The sequence below is a fragment of the Leopardus geoffroyi genome, chromosome B4, assembly GCF_018350155.1.
Source record: "Leopardus geoffroyi isolate Oge1 chromosome B4, O.geoffroyi_Oge1_pat1.0, whole genome shotgun sequence".
In the NCBI taxonomy this organism is placed as follows: Eukaryota; Metazoa; Chordata; class Mammalia; order Carnivora; family Felidae; genus Leopardus; species Leopardus geoffroyi.
This window is the reverse complement of record NC_059341.1, coordinates 57,394,829-57,412,851: the sequence shown is the minus strand read 5'-3', so window position 1 is coordinate 57,412,851 and position 18,023 is coordinate 57,394,829. Positions and strand designations below refer to the sequence as shown.

Here is an 18,023-nt window from a genome sequence, read left to right as displayed (position 1 = left end):
TTAAGATCACTAATTGGTAGAGTAATTGGATGGGAAATGACAGGCTGTATACCTGTGTTTTTCTAGGCATTTTTTGATCAGCCTTTCCTTATCACAGCTCATGTTCTAATGATCATTGCAGGATGAAGTGGCACAGCCACTGAACCTATCAGCTAAACCCAAGACCTCTGATGGCAAATCACCCACATCACCCACCTCTCCCCATATGCCAGCTCTGAGAATAAACAGTGGGGCAGGCCCCCTCAAAGCCTCTGTCCCAGCAGCATTAGCTAGTCCTTCAGCCAGAGTTAGCACAATAGGTAAGTTCCGTTTCTTTTGTTCTTGCTGATTTTCTGTTTATGGCAATTGAATGAAATCATCTTTTAATGGCGAATCACGCATACCCTGTGCATGGTTTTAGTTCCATAGGAGAGTTTCCATTTGATGAACCTCATAGGTCTATTTTAAACATGCAAATGAAATTTATAACTGAAGTCCAAGTTACAATGTCCCCCTGAAAAGCTAATGGAACTGGTTATGTTTGTTGATGTAACAGATGTTCTTAAGCTTTAAAAAAAAAAAAAAAAAAAAGAGGCCTAAGTGACTTAATCACAGAAAGCAATGTTTCCAGAATGTTGTTGTTAGGTGACTTGCCTTTTCCATCACTGAAATATGTTTCCATTTTTTTTGTGATGTGTACAAACTGTACATAATGATGAAATACATTCCACTTAGATCAGCAGTCACCCATCAGGATATGACGTTTGTTCATTTCCATACTGCTTGAGTATTATTTGAACATACCAAAGTATTATAAAAAGTAGAGAGCTTCATTTCTCCATAATTGGCATTTTGGTAGAGTAATAAGTAAATACTAAAAACTGCTTCTATAAGCTGACTTTAAAAATTCCAATAATTTTTACTATAGTAACACATAAATTAGACTGTATATACTTACTTCAATCCACATTTATTGATGTTTATCATTTGCATACAGTTATAAGGAGAGTAGTACAGACAAGCCTTCGAGGAGCTCAGGGTTTTTAAATTTTATTTTATTTATTTATTTTAATATTTATTTTTGAGAGAGAGAAACACAGAGCATGAGTGGGGGAGGGGCAGAGAGCAAGAGGGAGACACAGAATCCGAAGCAGGCTCCAGGCTCTGAGCTGTCAGCACAGAGCCCAACACAGGGCTTGAACTCACAGACCATGAGATCATGACCTGAGCCGAAGTCAGACGTTCAACTGATTGAGCCACCCAGGCGCCCCAGAGGAGCTTAGGGTTTAATTAAGGGAAAAGTCATCCATGTCATAACCATAGAGAGTGCTATTTGAGAACATAGATACAACTTTGTAATCAACGAGGAGTATTGGATTCTATCTGGGAAGGATCAAGGAAGGCTAAGTTGGGAATAGCCTAATTCAAGTGGAGTTTTGAGGAAGAGAGATATCCGTAGACATTTTAGCTTTTAAGAGAAAACCCAGAGTAAAATAGCATATTTTTGAGAAATGCACTGATTTGGCGAGAGTATGGAATGAGTGTGTAGTGGAAAGTGATCAGGGCTAAAACCGAAAAGAGCAGATGGAATCTGACTGAATGCTATCCTAAGAAATTTGACTTTTTCTCCAGACAGCAATCTGATCAGAACTTTAAGAAAGAAGAGTATTGGCATCAGGAAGAGACTGGAATCAGGGAACCCATTGCTTTAGTGCGGGACAAGAGTTAGTTAGTTCCATGAAATAAAAATAAGCAATGATAAAACAAAGGAGAGAATAGATTGAGGAGATATTAGTAAAGAAGAATTGATATAACTTACCCTCAATAGAAAGGACCTAGTGAGGTTCAGGTTGAAGACAGAGGAGTCTAGGATTTTTAATTCATAAAGTAAGAATGATAATACCTCCCTTAACCATGAAAGAGAAGACTAGAGTGGAAGCTGATGAAGGGGAAGACATAAATATAAAAATTTCCTAAGTGTTAAAAGACAAGGAGCCATTTAGGTATACATATTCAGGAGGAAACTATAAATATTTCTGATATGTGAAGGGGTGCTAGCATTTTAGATGTAGAATTACATATGGTATAAGGGGATTAAGAGTACACTTATGACAACGAGTACAGCGTAATGTATAGAGTTACTAAATCATTATATTGAAACCAAGCACAGAATTATTAAATTACTGTATTGAAACTAATGTATTATAGCTATACTGGGATTAAAATAACAAAATAAAATGAAAGCACTAATTTGAAAAGATATATGCATCCCTAAAAAAGAAGTTGTTCACCAACAAAGAGTGTATATAGTAAAAAGAGAAATGGGCTAAAGAATCCTAGGTATCATCACCTACTGTATTAGTTATCTATTACTGAATACCAAATTAACCCAAAACTCAGCAGCTTAATGTAACCAATATGCATTATCTCACAGGTTCTAGGGGTCAGAATTTGGAAGCAACTTAGCTCAGTGGTTCTGGGTTAAGGCCTCATGGTTGCAGTGAAGATGTTAGGCAGGGCGGCAATCATCTATATGGGCTTTACTAGGGATAGATGCTCCTTTGTCAAGATGTCTGACTCACATGGTTGTTGGCTGGTAGGTCCGTTCTCTACCTTGTTGAGTCTTTTCAAAAGGCTGCTCATTGCATGGAAACCAACTTTCCCCAGTGTGGGTGATGGAGAGCAAAGAGAAAGCCACAGTGCCTTTTATAAGCCTAGTCTTGAAAGTCACACACCGTCCAGTCTATTTTATTCTTTTCACTATAGGAGAATCACAAATGCAGCCCAACTCAAGGGAAACAGTATTAAGGTCCAGCTCTGAAGGAAGCAATATCAAAGTATTGTTGGACACATTTTAAAACCATCATTCTTCTTTAGGGGGAAAACTGATAAAGAGCAAGTGAATGTCTTAGAATAAGAATAAAGATAGGAAAATGCTAGCCTAGGAAAAATGAAAGTTTCAGAAAGGAGGGGTATTTAATGGTCACCCATTTGGCAGAAAAGTTAAAAAAAAAACATGAAAAGAAAAGCCTTATGATTTAGCTAGAGCTCATGGAGAGGTAAACTCTAATGGAGAAGTTTTAGGAGAATGCCTTAGGAGAATTTCAATTACAATGATTTGAAAGACAATGAGGAAAGAAAATGCAGTTGATATATAGACCAGTCTTTTTGTAAGCTTGGCATTGAGAAGTGAAAATTTTAAGAAGACTGAGTAGAGACAGGTTTTAAAATGGGACAGTCGTTCATATATATAAATATATGACAATATATATATAAAGTCGAGGGGAAGAAGAGTCAGAGAGAGATAAAGATATGAAAGAGAACACGGATGATGATGGAAGAGATCATGAGAAAGGATTAACCTTGGAAAGGAGCAAAGCCCTTCCTTTATCTGAGACTGAACGAAACGAAGGAAAAAAGAGAAAGTTACAGAGAAGTTGTGGGATGGACAGAAAGAAGGCTGAAGGAATATATTTCAAATGCTTCAATTTCCAAAAGTAGAATTCCAGATTATTTGCCAAGAGGAAGCCAGTCTGGGGCAGTGGGGCAGCAGTGACAAGAGAAACTATGAAAACTTTAATTTTGAGAGTTTAAAAAAGGTTTGGGGTTCACATGTGCTTTTTATCATTATGAACCATTCTGTTATGGTTTAACTCGGTTACTCTGCTCAACATCTTAAATGGACTCCAAGATAAGGTTTGCTTTCATGTCCTAAGTATGTAAAAGAAAAAATATTTTATTTTGCAGGAATGATTCACTTCCATAATAGACACGATGCTTGTAAATATCACAACGCTGGTCTATGATCTACTTTTGTAATGTTGCTAGAAGTAGAATATTTAACTAACAAAATAACTAATAGATTTGCATTTTTATCATGTAAGGATTTTTTTTTTTACTTCAGCATTCCAGGGATTAAGTGTGACCAAAAAAAGGCAAGAATGTATTCAATGACATTTATCATTTGACTTTCTCCACTACTAAAACTTCTCTTACTTTTTTTTCCCTTAAAAATCCTTTCACCACATACACATCTCTCATATTTTCCAAGGATTTGAGGCCACTACGATTTACTTTTCTCTTTTCAGCAAATGCAGATGTTGAAAGCTGAACTGTAATGAGTAATAATGTCATTGGATAAAAGCTGTGAGCATTAACAGTGTTGTAAAGGTCACCCCTGAAAGAAGAATTAATGTATGATGCCATTAATAAACCAAGGAAAACTGTGAACTAAAAGTAACTTAAGTTACCGTTAATGACATGGGCTCTTTGCTATATATCTATTAGCTTCAAATAGAGAAAGTGAGTTTTTGAGGTTGGAGACCAATCTTATAGTGTACTCTGTAAGAACACCTTTGGTATGGTACACGAAGGATAGGTTGCTCCAAAAGAAAGGGGATCCTTAAAAGGCATTAATAGGTCAGAGGAATGATGGATAAGTTTAGAATCTTGTGACCAAATATTATCTTTCTTCTATTGGCCTTTTTCACCTATGTTGTACATATGTATAATACTTCTAACATTTTTCAAGGCATTTTAATCTATTTCTCACTTATGCTGATTTTAGAATTATAGACCCTTAAATAGATAGAGCAGATATCCATATCATCTAGTCAAAACTTGTTATTTTACAGATAAAGAACCAGCGCTTATGGAGGCTAAGTGCTTACCCAGGAATTCTAAGTGAGTTCCTGTCACAGTGTAGACAGTTCTGTGACCCTGTGTTTATTTCTTCCATTTTAATTTCAAGGAAACAACTGTACATGAAGACCAAGTAATGTGCCCAAACTCACAGCCAGTGGAGGTCAGGGCCATAGGATCATGGTCTCTGGCTGGCATGCTCTCTTTTCAGCCTATGGATAGCCTTTCCGCATTAGATGCTCTTCTCAGTCCTTTCTCTATCCTCTCATCCAATAAATGGAAATCAAATATCTTCTCTATGTGATATGATTGGCAGGATGATGAGCAGATGGAAGTCTGAGAGGCTTTAGATGCCTACAGTCTTGTTCTTTAAGTCTTTGGAAGATATTAGGATGTTTTAGTCTTACCCTTTATTCCTCAGAGGCATTAACACTTGAAAAGTATAACTTCACTGAGCAAAAGTAGTAGACTCACATTGATTCAATAAGACGAAGAGAAATGTTTTCAAGTTTGAAGGAGGACATTACCTTGAAATTTCAGTAGTTTACAATTTTAATGAGAAAAACTGCTATGAGGGTAGGTTACTAAACAAAAATATTATAATAGTCTAATTGAAAGCCATTGGATTTTTAGGAAGTTGAGGGTATTATTCAACATCTGGCAATTAACATTTGCATAACACTTTACAATTTACAAATTGCTTTCACATTTATAATCTAATTAATTCTTGTGAGTTTTCACAGATGAAGAAATGGCTACATATCAGGGTGCCAAAAGTTTGATGATGATAAGTGACCTCAACAATTGAGAAAAAAATTAGTATTTGTTAAAAATAACTTGAAACACATGTGCCCTTGCTTTTACTTACAGCTGAAAAGCCCTATGTAAAATAAATATGTAGTAAATAAGATTTTGCATTGCCTTCATAGCATCTGTTAAATCCATGGATTTAATAAATATGTGTCATGTGGTACAGGCTTCCATTGATGTGATGACATAAATAATCACCCTGGAATTGCAAAGGTAGATACTTTCAACTTAGAAATATGCATTTATTCCTTCAATAGACCCTGCCATGGGCCAAAGGAATAAAAGACTGAAAATTTAAAAATGCCCTCAAGTAGTTCATAGACTGGTGTGAAAGACAAACTTAGACAAATGGAAGGCAATGTGACTGTAAAAGCATATATACGGTTTTGAAAGAGCATATAGATGAGAAGTTCTAATGTTGACAAGGAGCACGCCTGGGGTATATCAGGGAAGTCATTACAGAAGGGGCGACATCTGAATAAAGGCCCAAACACACCAGAAAAACAGAGTATTTCAGCAAGAGAGAAACGCTTGGGAGACAGAGGCCAGTGCTTGGAAGAGGAAATAGTCCTGTGCTGCTTAAACACAGAACTCAAGAGAGACCAGCAGGAAGTGACGCAGGAAAGATAAGCAGAATTGATATCATGAGGAGACTTTTAGGCCATTGTAAAGTGTTTGGAATTTATCCCAGAATGACATTTTGGGGGGAACATTACAGGGTGTCTTGTTCCAGTGTATTTGGGAAAAGCTGCATACTTTTGTTATCTCTGGAAGATTCACAGCGCACATTAACATTATCACGATCTTGGGAATTTGTGCAATGAAGAAACCTTTTTTCACTTTAATTTAGTATTTCCCACACTTATTTGAACATGGAATTATTTTTTCACAGAATATTACATCTCATCATCTTATGAAATGCTCCTTTAAGCACCAAGGTACCAAGAGATGGGTTTTTAATCAGGTAAAGTGACATGATCCAGATTCCTTTGGGAGGATATTTTGGAATGCTTTATCTGGAAGCAGATAAAGAAGATAGATTCAAGGAGTGTAAGCCTGAAGATAGGGAAACCAGTTAAGAGTTTAAGGCATTAGCCCAGGTGAGAGATGAGGTGCCTTTAGTGAAAGCCGTGACCATCATGATGGAGAAGACACACATTTGAGAGCTGAGGAGGAGGCATGACTGTCACAGCTTGGTTGCCTGTTATATATATGGGGTAAAGGAGATCCCTCAGGTGACTGAATGGGCCACTGGAAAGGGATAAAGAATGTAGAAAACAGGCTGAGGCAGTGGGAAGACAATGAATTCTATGCTGCTTTTCAGATCCTTATGAGACAGACAAGTAGAGAAGCTTGGTATGTGTATTTAAACATACGTGTATGTGTATGTAAGCTTGGTATGTGTATTTAAAAATCAGGAAGGATTTGAGGTAGGTAGCAGATATTTTATAGTACTTGGGATCACCCTTGACTTTTAGAGTGCATTCAGACCAATTGTGGTATTTGGTTTCGAAGGCTGCCACAACAAGTTACCATAAACCGGGTCGCTTAAACTGGAAATCTATTCTTTCACTATGTGGAGGCTAAAAATCCAAAGTGGTGTCAGCAGGGTTAGTTCCTGCTGGAGGCTCTCAGGGAGAGCCTTGTGTTCCTAGTTCCTTGTAGCTTCTGGTAGTCCTTGGTGTTCTTGGCTTATAGGTGCATAATTCCAGACTCTACCTCCAATATTCACATGGCCTTCTCCCCTTTGTCTCAGTATCAGATCTCTCTCCTTTAAGACCCACCTGACATCCAGGGTGATCTCATTTCAAGATCCTCAATATAAGTACATCTGCAAAGACTCTATTTCCAAATGAGGTCACGTTTACAAACACCAGGGTTAGGACACAAACATACCTTTTTGGAGAAACACAATTCAACCTGTTACAAGTGGTTTTCTGTTTTTCCTTCTACCTTTCAACAGCTTCTTTCCTTGTGGAGCAGCCCATACTCTTTCTGTTTCGATTTTATCCTAAGATTGTTCATGGGTTTCCTAAGTGAAGCTGACCATGGAATTTAATAACAATAAACCACTTTAAAAATATAAACTTTAAATAGATGTCATATTATACCATTTACCATTTTTGTAATGGAACAAATGTAAGGTTGATGGAAGAATTACATGAAATAACACAGGTTATTTCCAGGCCTCCCCATTTTTTTTCTGCCTCTGAAAATATATAGAAGGGGCCTTTTTAATTTTGAGAATTTTGTTGGTAGTGATTAAGAAGAAACACCAAGGCATAAAAAACCAAACTGGTGAATTTAATAAGGTTACAGGATCTCACAAACGTTTTACATTAATGATCCCTAACCTACATTTCCCAAATCTCATTTGAGTATTAACTGGAAGTCATGTTGACCTTTACTTTCCCACTTCCCTCCTAAGATTGAGGCTCACCAAACCTCTCCTAAGTACATACCCTCCTTCTGATCCTATCTTACGATGAAGTTGGTGCCTAAATATATAATTAAGGCAAAATAAAATGTATCAAGTGATCATTTGGGGCATTTTGGACTCTGATGGCATGACCCCTTTTCCTTGAAACTCTGGACCAACAAGAAATGATATCCCTTCACAGATTTTATCATTATTGTCAATGTCATACAATAAGACTGCTGAGGGTGAGCATATAGAGAAAATGCAAGAGAAAAGAAAAAGACAGGAATTAACATTTTTTTACTGCCTCCTCAGGTACCAAATGTTATCTACTCCTTCACAAAATGTGTAATTTCATTTAATTCTCCCATCATCTTACATTCATCTTACAGTTAATGGAAATGGAAATCCAATGACATCAAGTGTTCTATTTGGCAAATGTCACACTTTCCAAACCCAGATCCTTCTGAATGCAATGCCCAAATCCTGCCCATTTCACTATGCCATTTTGTAAATAAACTGACAGTGAGTAACTCTCATGGACCATTATGCAAGACTGTATTAACTCATTTACTCTTCACAAATTTATATTATCTAGTCTCTAGGTGTTATCTCCATTTAACCAATAACATAATTGAGACTTAAAAGGGTAAAACAGCATGTACAATTTATATAGCTTGTAAGTGGCAAAGTTAGGATTTCCATTCAGGCTTATCCAACTCCAAAATGCAAACTTTTTCTGAAAATTGTAACCTTGGACCAAATCAAAGGAGAGATGAAGAACAGATCCCAGGCAAGGATATGAAGATGGAGAAGTCAGAGAGGAAAGGGGATCCTGCGCTGTGATAAGAAACAAGGAAGAAAGGACTTTCTAGAATGAGGGGATTGTCAGTGCTGTCATTCTGCAAGGCATAGCTAATGTCCCTTGGATTTGGCTGTTTAAAAAAGCAAGGAAGCTGAAACAAGATTGTAGCAGAAATGGAAGAGTGAGGAAGGAATGGGGAGTGTGGTAAGAATCTTAGAAGGTAAAGAGAGAGAGAGTTGGAAAGAGAAGGCAGCACAAAGTTGAGAGAGACTTTATTTGCTTTGTCTCAGGTGGAAAAAATGAAGTACTTACAAGTTGAAGTGGTTAGAGACGGTGGAGAAGTTCAGATACAGGTGACAGAAATGTGAAAGAGAATGACCAATGGTGAAGTATAGAAATCTAGAACACGAGCTTCGGGGCTTTGCCTTGAATGAAGGTAGAGGCAACATTTTCACTGAAGCAGGAGGAGGCAGTGGGCAGAAAGGGAGACAGATTTGAAGCGAGCATGGGTAGGAGTCGCGGTATGGGTGGGGCAGGAAGGTGAGAGCTCAGCCTTATACTGGTGTTTCCAAAATCAGAGGGGAGGCCATTTGCCAAGAGAGAAGGAATCGGCAAGATTGATAATTTGGTGACTGTGACAAGAACAAAATGTAAAGAAGCAGCAAGCGACCCTGCTATGATTCAACTCTGTGATGTATAAAATGCCTTTAAGATTTAACACAGCAGATACAAATGTTAGATTTCATATAGCATTTTAGCTAATACCCCAAAGTCTCTAAAAGCAGGAATGTTTCTTTTAAAGTGGATGCCCATTTCCACCTGCATAGGAATACACACCTCAAACTGGAAATAGACATTACGGAACATATGTCTGTCAGTTATTCACCTCCATATAATTTGCATCCCTTTTGCATCTATATTAATCATTTTTTCTTCACAATGTTATCTTGGCAGCACCCAAAAAACATAAAGAATTCATACTTTTATTCAACACCATGTGCCAAACAATTTCAAAATGTACTTGTGCTCTGGAGAAGCTAAATAGACTGCATGATGCCAGGTTGTACATAAACAGGGGTTAGAGGATAGGAAAATCAGGCTGATCGTCTTCAGATCTTTCACCAAATGAACATATACTGAGACCACCACTGTCATCTAAGAGCCGTATTTCTTTCTAGAGTAGTAGTGTTCATGAACAGAATAAGTTCAAGAATAATATATTAAGAAAGTTGTTCAAGAGAACCAAGACAGGATGTTGAGGATAACATAAGGTTAAAAACAACCATAATTTAAAGTAAACACTAACCCTAAAGGCTTGACCTGGGTCTAAATTGTTGTTTACAATTTATAATGTGTTTATTTATAATTTATATTGAGCAATGACGTTTTGTATTTTGAGCATTTATAATGAGCAATGAGGTTTTGTTCTTTGAATAAGTTCCAATGAATTTAGCTCTGAAAAGCAAAACATATAGTAGCTTTCAAGGCTCCCCTTTCTGTCGCCTACACTGGAACTAACTTATCTTTCTGCCTCAAGGAGATCAGAGGATGAGGTCTAGTCTGTGCATAGCATGGGGGTGGGGGGAAAGCATGGATCATTTAGAAACCTTCCTGCACTGAAGCACTGCACTAATCTGACATCAGCTTCTTCAATAGAATGTTTAAGCAGCAAGAAAGTATTCTATGTTTTTTGGCAATCAGCAGATCAGATAGAAGAGTCTAGCAATACGATGAGGATGTGTAATCTGACATGATTAGACAAGGCTCTTTAGTACCAGAACATTCATAATTGAGACAAAGAAAGAGTATTAATAACACTTTCCTAACACGGCAGTTAGCCATTTTATATTTCCTTTCTTTAATCTTAGTGTTTTTCAACAAATCATGGGATTTAATAGCGTGTTTTGGCAGATTAGAGGATTTATGGCCCAGATGTTTTTTGTTCTAAAAATGGATTAGGGTGTAAAGTTTGCTGGAATCCATGGAACATGTTGAGGCAAGCCGGTCATTTTATGTGTGATTAGTGCCTGCCTTCTGTCTCACAGTCCCTCCATCTGTCACAATTCACCAATGGATCTGGTTAGATTTAGCCTCATGTCACAAACAAGTCCCTTTTCTGGGCAATTTCATATTATAGATTCAGTTTATGCCATTTTATGCCCTAGTTAAAAGATAGGGAGAGTGAAAGATGATATATTAGCTTCCCTTTCAATATTTACAAAACAGTGTTTTCCCATTGGTATTCTACCCTAAAGTCGTGCAGATTATCATAATAATGTGCATCAAATAAATAAGTGACCAGTGTTAACATTAAGGTAAAAATTAGTTTTGCTTCTCAAACCTCTTCTTTAAAAGAAATTATTTTGGCAATTTTTCTTTTCTTTGTTTTTGTTTTGTTTTCTTTTAACTAATTTTGGATTATGGAGCTATAGACAAGTTGGTCATTTGACCATCTTATGAAAAGTGTGAATTAAATGTGAGTGTAGTTTTCAGTAGCCACAATTTCTGATCGTACAATTCACAGGTATTTGGTTACATTCCATGCTTGAAATTTAGCCTCTTACAAGTTTGTATCCATAGCAAATCACTGCCACCTGTGGTTTATTTCACCATCAATGGGGGGGGGGGGAGGTGAGGGGATGATCTCCTTTCACTTAGTTAATAATGATTTATTCCTTCTGTACATAACACAGCTAATAGTGCTATGTACAAACTCTAAACTGACCTTTCTAACACTGTGAGAATGTCAGTAATTAGAGTGATAATCATCAATACCCATATCCTGCAATATGATCCTTACATGAAAACAAGTATCAAAGATAGGTTTTATTTGGGCACTACAAAACATTCAGATAACTGAAAGTTTACTTAAAAATTATATTGTGAACGTTCCAAGCATGTGGAAAAAAACTATATTTCACTTAAATACTGTGTATGCATTACAGGTACTTGGCAGCATGTTCACGTATGACTGTGTGAATCAGTCATTATCAATTACTCATGCGTTCATTCGTCGTAGACAAATGACACTGAAAAATTATTATGTGCCAGACACTAGCCATTACGCAAAAAGGACGTGGTTTTTATGGTTAAAGGTTAAGCTCTCCATGCCTTTATACAAAACATAGCCTTTGTTCTGTCACACCTTCAGGTTATTTAAATGACCATGATGCTGTCACCAAGGCAATCCAAGAAGCTCGGCAGATGAAGGAGCAGCTTCGGCGGGAGCAACAGGTGCTTGATGGGAAGGTGGCTGTTGTGAATAGTCTAGGTCTCAATAACTGCCGGACAGAAAAGGTTAGTTCATAAAAGATCTGACTTTCCAAAACTACTTCCGTTGCCTGAAAGCTTTTCTCCTTTGTTTTCTCACCTCACCATCCTCAGAATGATGCTTCTCCCTCCTTCCCCACCCCCCCCCGCTCTGTCAATACAGAAAAATCTCCATGCCCATCCTAATCAAAACCATCTGCAAATGAGAAGAGTTATAATTCTCTTCTATCCATGTCCAAACTTTATTGACAATTAATATCCCCCTGTCTGCCATCTGTTTGCATTAAAATGGAATGGCATTTGAAATATTTGAGTCTGAGTGAAAGTTTTGCTCTACAGAGATGCTTAACTTGTATTTGGGGATGAGCTGGATTTGAAAATCCTGAATCTTCTTTAATCAGCATAAGCTTGGATGATACCCACGCTCACAGTCTAAGTAACTAGGATCCTGAGCTTGTCATAATATGTTTCCACTGCAAAGCACGGTCAAGTTTTAGATGACCGCACAGTTAGAAATTCTGACTTTATTATAAAACAAAATGTGCTTTTTAAAACTTGGACATTGTTGTTATGCCTAAGCCCAGTGAAACTTCTGAATTCATCGGAGATACATTAATTTCAAATTCTTGTGTCTAAACTGCATGGTATTTTATTCAGAAAAATATTATGTTATTATAGAATGCTCAGAGAGATGTACTAATGTTGGTAATATGTGATTTTTTTTGAATTGAAATTTTAAAATATTACCGAGTCTCCTTTTCACAATTCTATAGCTAAAGAGACACGGTAAATAAGAGGAAAAAAAAATGATCAGCTACTTAGCAGCAACTTGAAAGTTAACCGTCATGGGAAGCTTGTGAGTCAAACAGTATTGTCCAGAATGAGCAGATTGTTAATTTGATAGCTTTCTGGTTTCCCAGGTTTTATATGGAATTTGATGTGCAATCTCTAAGCTCACAATCTGCATAGCGAAAGTGAAATATATGTGTGATCCTGTCACAACTGTACTTTTCCTCTGGTCCAAACATGGGTCAAAAGGATGGGGAAATGATTTTAATTCTGCTCCGTTCCTGGAGGGGAGAGCAAAGCGTGGTTAGGTACACATCCCTTGCAGTCACACAACATAACAAGAGCGACATTGGTGCAGCAAGAAGGGCACAAAATTTTTCTAGCTAAGCACCAGAAGGGAAGGGGGAAAAGCAACGTGACAGCTCTAAGAAGGAATGATAGCAAGCATGAAGGAATTTATATTCAAATATTTAAACATTCTTGAAAGGATGCTTGAACAGAAATTCCTTTTCTCTGCTCCCCATGTAGAAATGAGTTTAACACTCAGCCAGATGCTAATGCGAAGTGACTCAAGCTATTCCTCGCAAGCATAGCTAAATTGCCGTTATTTGTTAAGCGCATTGAATTCAGCTGTGGATACAGCAGTTGGTTGCATTCAGCAAGCATCTGTACCCTTTTTTTTTTTTTTAATCCTCCAAAGCAGAGACAACTCTACCTATCTCCCCCCTCTCCTCCCCTGTGCTGGCTGGGAATTGTCAAGTGACAACCGACCAAATCCTTTTGGACAGGAAGCCTTCATCCTGAGTTCTATATACTTGCAAAACAGGCCTTGTGGTTGGATCAGGGAGCCCATTAAAAGCACTTTGATGGTATGGAAATTCATCTTCATGAAGCTCCTAGGCCCCTAAGCAGCATGCTGTTTAGCTGTGGTTACAGATCAGTCATTCAGATCGGAGGGCAATAATTGTGCTGACGGCTTGTAAGGCAATGGAAGTACATAAAATAATCCTGGGCCCTCCACCATGGCACTGCGAGTTAATCTTCTCTAATACAGATCAGCTGTTGTTCTAACACATGACTTTATGCCGGCTCCAGTGACTCTGCTCAGCCTTTTGATTAAGTAACAGGAGTGGAGCCATCTGCATTCACTTTACTCCATAGTTGTCCATTGTTAGGGAACTTTATTTCCACTTCTTGTTCCACTTGTTCCAAGCATACTTTATCTCTCTGATTAGCACCTTCTCTATTTGCGCTGCAGGAGTGAGAGTTGCCTCTTGTTGAAAGCCACTGCCTTCAGTGTTCCTTTCTCTTTTGTAGAATTAGAACTTTTTAGAAATCTGTTTTTGAAGTAATACCTGCCAAAATCTGTTGGCCAATTAAGATATCTCCAGTCCCAAGAGTGTTGTCCTTCCCAGATCTCTTCACCATGCCCTTTCAGTGCGACTGAGTTATGTCATTAGCAACAGTCTTGTATTTTTATGTTTTTTTTAAGTGAAAATCTTAAAATAGGAAAGTGAAACAGTTCCGTTATTATAATAGCATGGCAAACTTTTGTAAGGTGTAAGTAAATATTTTCAGCAGACGATTCTGAATGACTCCTTGGTACCTGACAGTGAAAGTGTGATTTTTGAAGCTCTCCCGAGAAGCAGGTATTAACTCTCCTTGCCCTTTCCTATTGAACTAGCTTGCTTGTCATTTCTACAATATTAGTGATTGATCTATGTGCAACTCCTGGGAATGCGATAATGTCAAATTTATGTTCTTTAATTAATACCTGCTGTGTATGGGGGGGTGGTATTATGTACTTGAACAAGAAAGTATGTTCTCTGCCTTTATGAAGTATATGGTTTAAATCAAATTATTATTTTGACTGTCAGTCATGGCACCTTTATGTTTGTGAGCCTACTTATAGGAAGTGAATAAAGGCCCCACCCATTTTCTTTGGTATATCAGATCGATTCTGTACCTGAGTTGACAAAGGTGGCTGCTTATTCTTCCACATAAAGTGACATCACTTTGCCATCCCGTTGCTAATTTCCTAATACCTACCTTTTAAAATTTTTTTTTCAACGTTTATTTATTTTTGGGACAGAGACAGAGCATGAACGGGGGAGGGGCAGAGAGAGAGGGAGACACAGAATCGGAAACAGGCTCCAGGCTCTGAACCATCAGCCCAGAGCCTGACGCGGGGCTCGAACTCACGGACCGCGAGATCGTGACCTGGCTGAAGTCGGACACCTAACCGACTGCGCCACCCAGGCGCCCCCTAATACCTACCTTTTTAATAGATTTTTATACTTGCCTGGCTTTATCCATGGCCAAAGCATAGGTAGATGAGTAGTTGGTTTGGAATTTTGCTTCCGTTTGAAAGGCATAAACAGAATATATGGTAAATTTCTGCACTGTATCATACCATTTGAATCCCAAAAGGACATTTCTCTCACTAAAGCAATATTCCCAATTTCCAAAACCCGGAAAGTATGGGAGATGTAAGGAGAGGGGGAGATAAAAGAAAAAAAGAGAGAAAGGATCTGGGAGAAAGGAAAGGGGAAAAGAGAAGAAATCCAGCCTGGCACTCTCATCTGTCCAAAAGGTGATTAGCACAACCTGAGACCCAGATAGTTGGAATCCGCAGTGCAGATCTGTTTTCTTGAGTACGCAAACCTTATATACAGAAACTTTTCTCCACATTTCAAATGACCAACATGGTTGTCCCAAGTAGAGAGTCGTAATTCTGAAAAGCTGTAATTGGTAGTAAAAACAATTAGAGGTGTGAAGATAGGGACAAATGTTTTCTAGTAATATGCACCAAAACACATAATGAAAATCATTTTTACTAAAACACATTTTAATTGAAGACTTCTAAAAGATTTTTCATTTTTTACTTTTCTTGGAAGTGTGTCAACATACCCAAAAACTGTGTATGTCAGGTTTCTTGGAAACTCTGGGACACAGTGTTATTTATAATTGTCATTTCAGGTTAATTATAGCCTGATTGCATATTCGGATAATGTTATCTTTTATCACATAGCTCTTCACAGATTAGTGTTATGGATGAATAAAAAATCTTCTCAGGTAGAAAGAATCAGAAAGACTCTCATACATTTGGCTTGTCAAAACCACCTGCTTTGCTTCATTAACACCTGCCTGGCACAGTCTTGACCATATGATCAACTGCATACTCAGGTTCTGACCTTGTGTTTGAAGGTAGCCATAGTTAAGAGGGAATCATAAAGTCCTCAGTTTTTGTCCTGATACCACTAGGCAGTACTAGTATAATAGAAACCCAATGCACTTGAAATAGTGCAGAAATTTCCAGAAATTTCCTTGCTTATTTCCCTCACCCCCAATGTAGTTAACCTAGGAGAATGATGCCTACGCTGTGGTATTTGGTAGACATGTGTTTCATTACATGCATCAGGAAGTCTAAACACAATAGCTTCAACAAATAATAATTCATTTTTAACACATAATGAAGTTCTGGAGTGGGCAGTTCATGGTGTTAGTTTATCAGTTCAGCAATGTCAGGGTTGAAATCTCTGTGATTCGCTTAGTTTTTCCCTTAGTGTCATAAACTGGTGCTCTACCTACAACCATGCCAGCTCAGGAAGGAGGAGTTTTCTCTTTGCTCTTTTCAGGCCTCTTTCGCATAGAGATGTTTTTCCTCCCTCCTTCATTCACATTGGAGTGTTTCTTACGTTATTCACATAGAGATGTTTCACTGCACCCCTGAAGCTGACTTCCACAAACATCTCATTTGGGTAGAAATGGGTCCTACGCATTCCTTTAAGACAATTACTGGTCAAAGGAAGAGAACTTGCCTTAAGTTTACCAGGAATGATATTTTGGAACAGAATTAGAGACCTTATCCTCCTAGAGAGCAAGGGATATCTTAAGATCAAAGATTATGTTGACAGAGAAGAAAAGGACCAGAATGGCTATTGAGTAAGAAAAGGCCATTGAAAGCCACAGCTGCATTATAAAAATATCAAAGCTGTCAAACATTTTCTTTATAAAACCTGTTTGTTTTCATTATATTGTATTTGTGGTCATCTAACTACTTTTGCTCTTGTGCCATTACATGTCCCCAGGGCCTCATACCTTGTCTGTGGTCCGTAAAGAATTAAATCGCACATAAGCATGTGCGCACACATACATGAAAACGTTGCTTAGGTGACAGGTTAAACCAATGAATATGTGTTCTCACACATGCTTTCTACATGTTAAGGCCAACTGTGGTCCTACCTTCATATATAAAATTGATGCCACTCACAAAAATAAACCTACAGATGTGTGCATCTGTTTTTTAAGGTAGAGAATTAATCCACCAAGCAAACATTAATTGCCTACAGTGTACTTGAAATCTAAATGCCTACTCATGCTATGAATTCATCTATTACTCCAAATAATACCTGGCAAAATGCCTTACTTTTCCTTCTGAGGTTCTGTGAACATTCATTGCAAATTTCCATTGAATAAGGTGAAAATTTAGCAAATAAAAGGTATATTTTAAACAATACTTTATTCAATAACAACGGCAGTTTCTCTTTCACTTGTCAGTCATACTCATGAGAAACCTTTCCAAATATCATATGGACTAATTTGTAAACAGAGGTTAATTTTTATAACCCTGGCACTTGGAAACTTCCATTACAACCTCCTCTTTTTCTGCTATTGTCAACTTCTTTCTTTCCCTTTAACGGAGTGCCAAACATGAAATGACAGTGGCCAATGTTGACTTAATGTGGATGTTTAATAATGAAAAAAAGTGTGTCAGTCCCAGCATTAGTTACAAATGGCAGTAAGTGTATCGGATGGCAGGCCTGTAATAATTTTACATCCATCATTCTTTCCTGATGCTTCGCTGGCCATCTGATGGATGGGGCCAGCAGTGTTAACTCTTCAGAAACTGACACAGTGTATCTAGTTCAGCATTATCTAACACATGCTCCTTCCCTTAGATAAGGACAAGGCATGTGAGGAATTGTGAATTACAGGTTATGCTTTGAAAAAGTGACTGTGAAGGAACTCATGCGTCTGTGTTCAGTGGAAGATACTACAATTAATTAATGATTTATGGATGGCTTTTGTAGATGTTGCCTTTAGTCAAAATGAATTAGAGAAGTCAAATTAGAACCAGCTATTTCAGTGGTTAGAGGAAAAAAATCACGAAGGAGAAAGGCATGTTAGGTAAATCCTGCACGAGGAAGTGAGATAGATCATCACCGCACCCTGGAAAAGCAGGAGCTTTTTACCTGGGGGTCGGGGGTGAGGGGGGCGCCAACTTGTGTGTGAGCACGCATGTCTGAT

The 18,023-nt window shown here is 37.8% G+C and overlaps 1 protein-coding gene across 22 annotated transcripts in view; it reads left to right on the top strand.

Annotated features, from left to right (window-relative positions):
* Window positions 1–18,023, top strand: part of SOX5 (SRY-box transcription factor 5) — a 1,013,293-nt gene that overhangs the window by 972,377 nt on the left and 22,893 nt on the right. For all 22 annotated transcript variants that reach the window (XM_045466143.1, XM_045466144.1, XM_045466148.1 and 19 more), the window contains 2 exons: window positions 122–299; window positions 11,806–11,951. In XM_045466143.1, coding sequence (XP_045322099.1) covers window positions 122–299; window positions 11,806–11,951 — 324 coding nt within the window. The remainder of the gene's footprint in view (window positions 1–121; window positions 300–11,805; window positions 11,952–18,023) is intronic.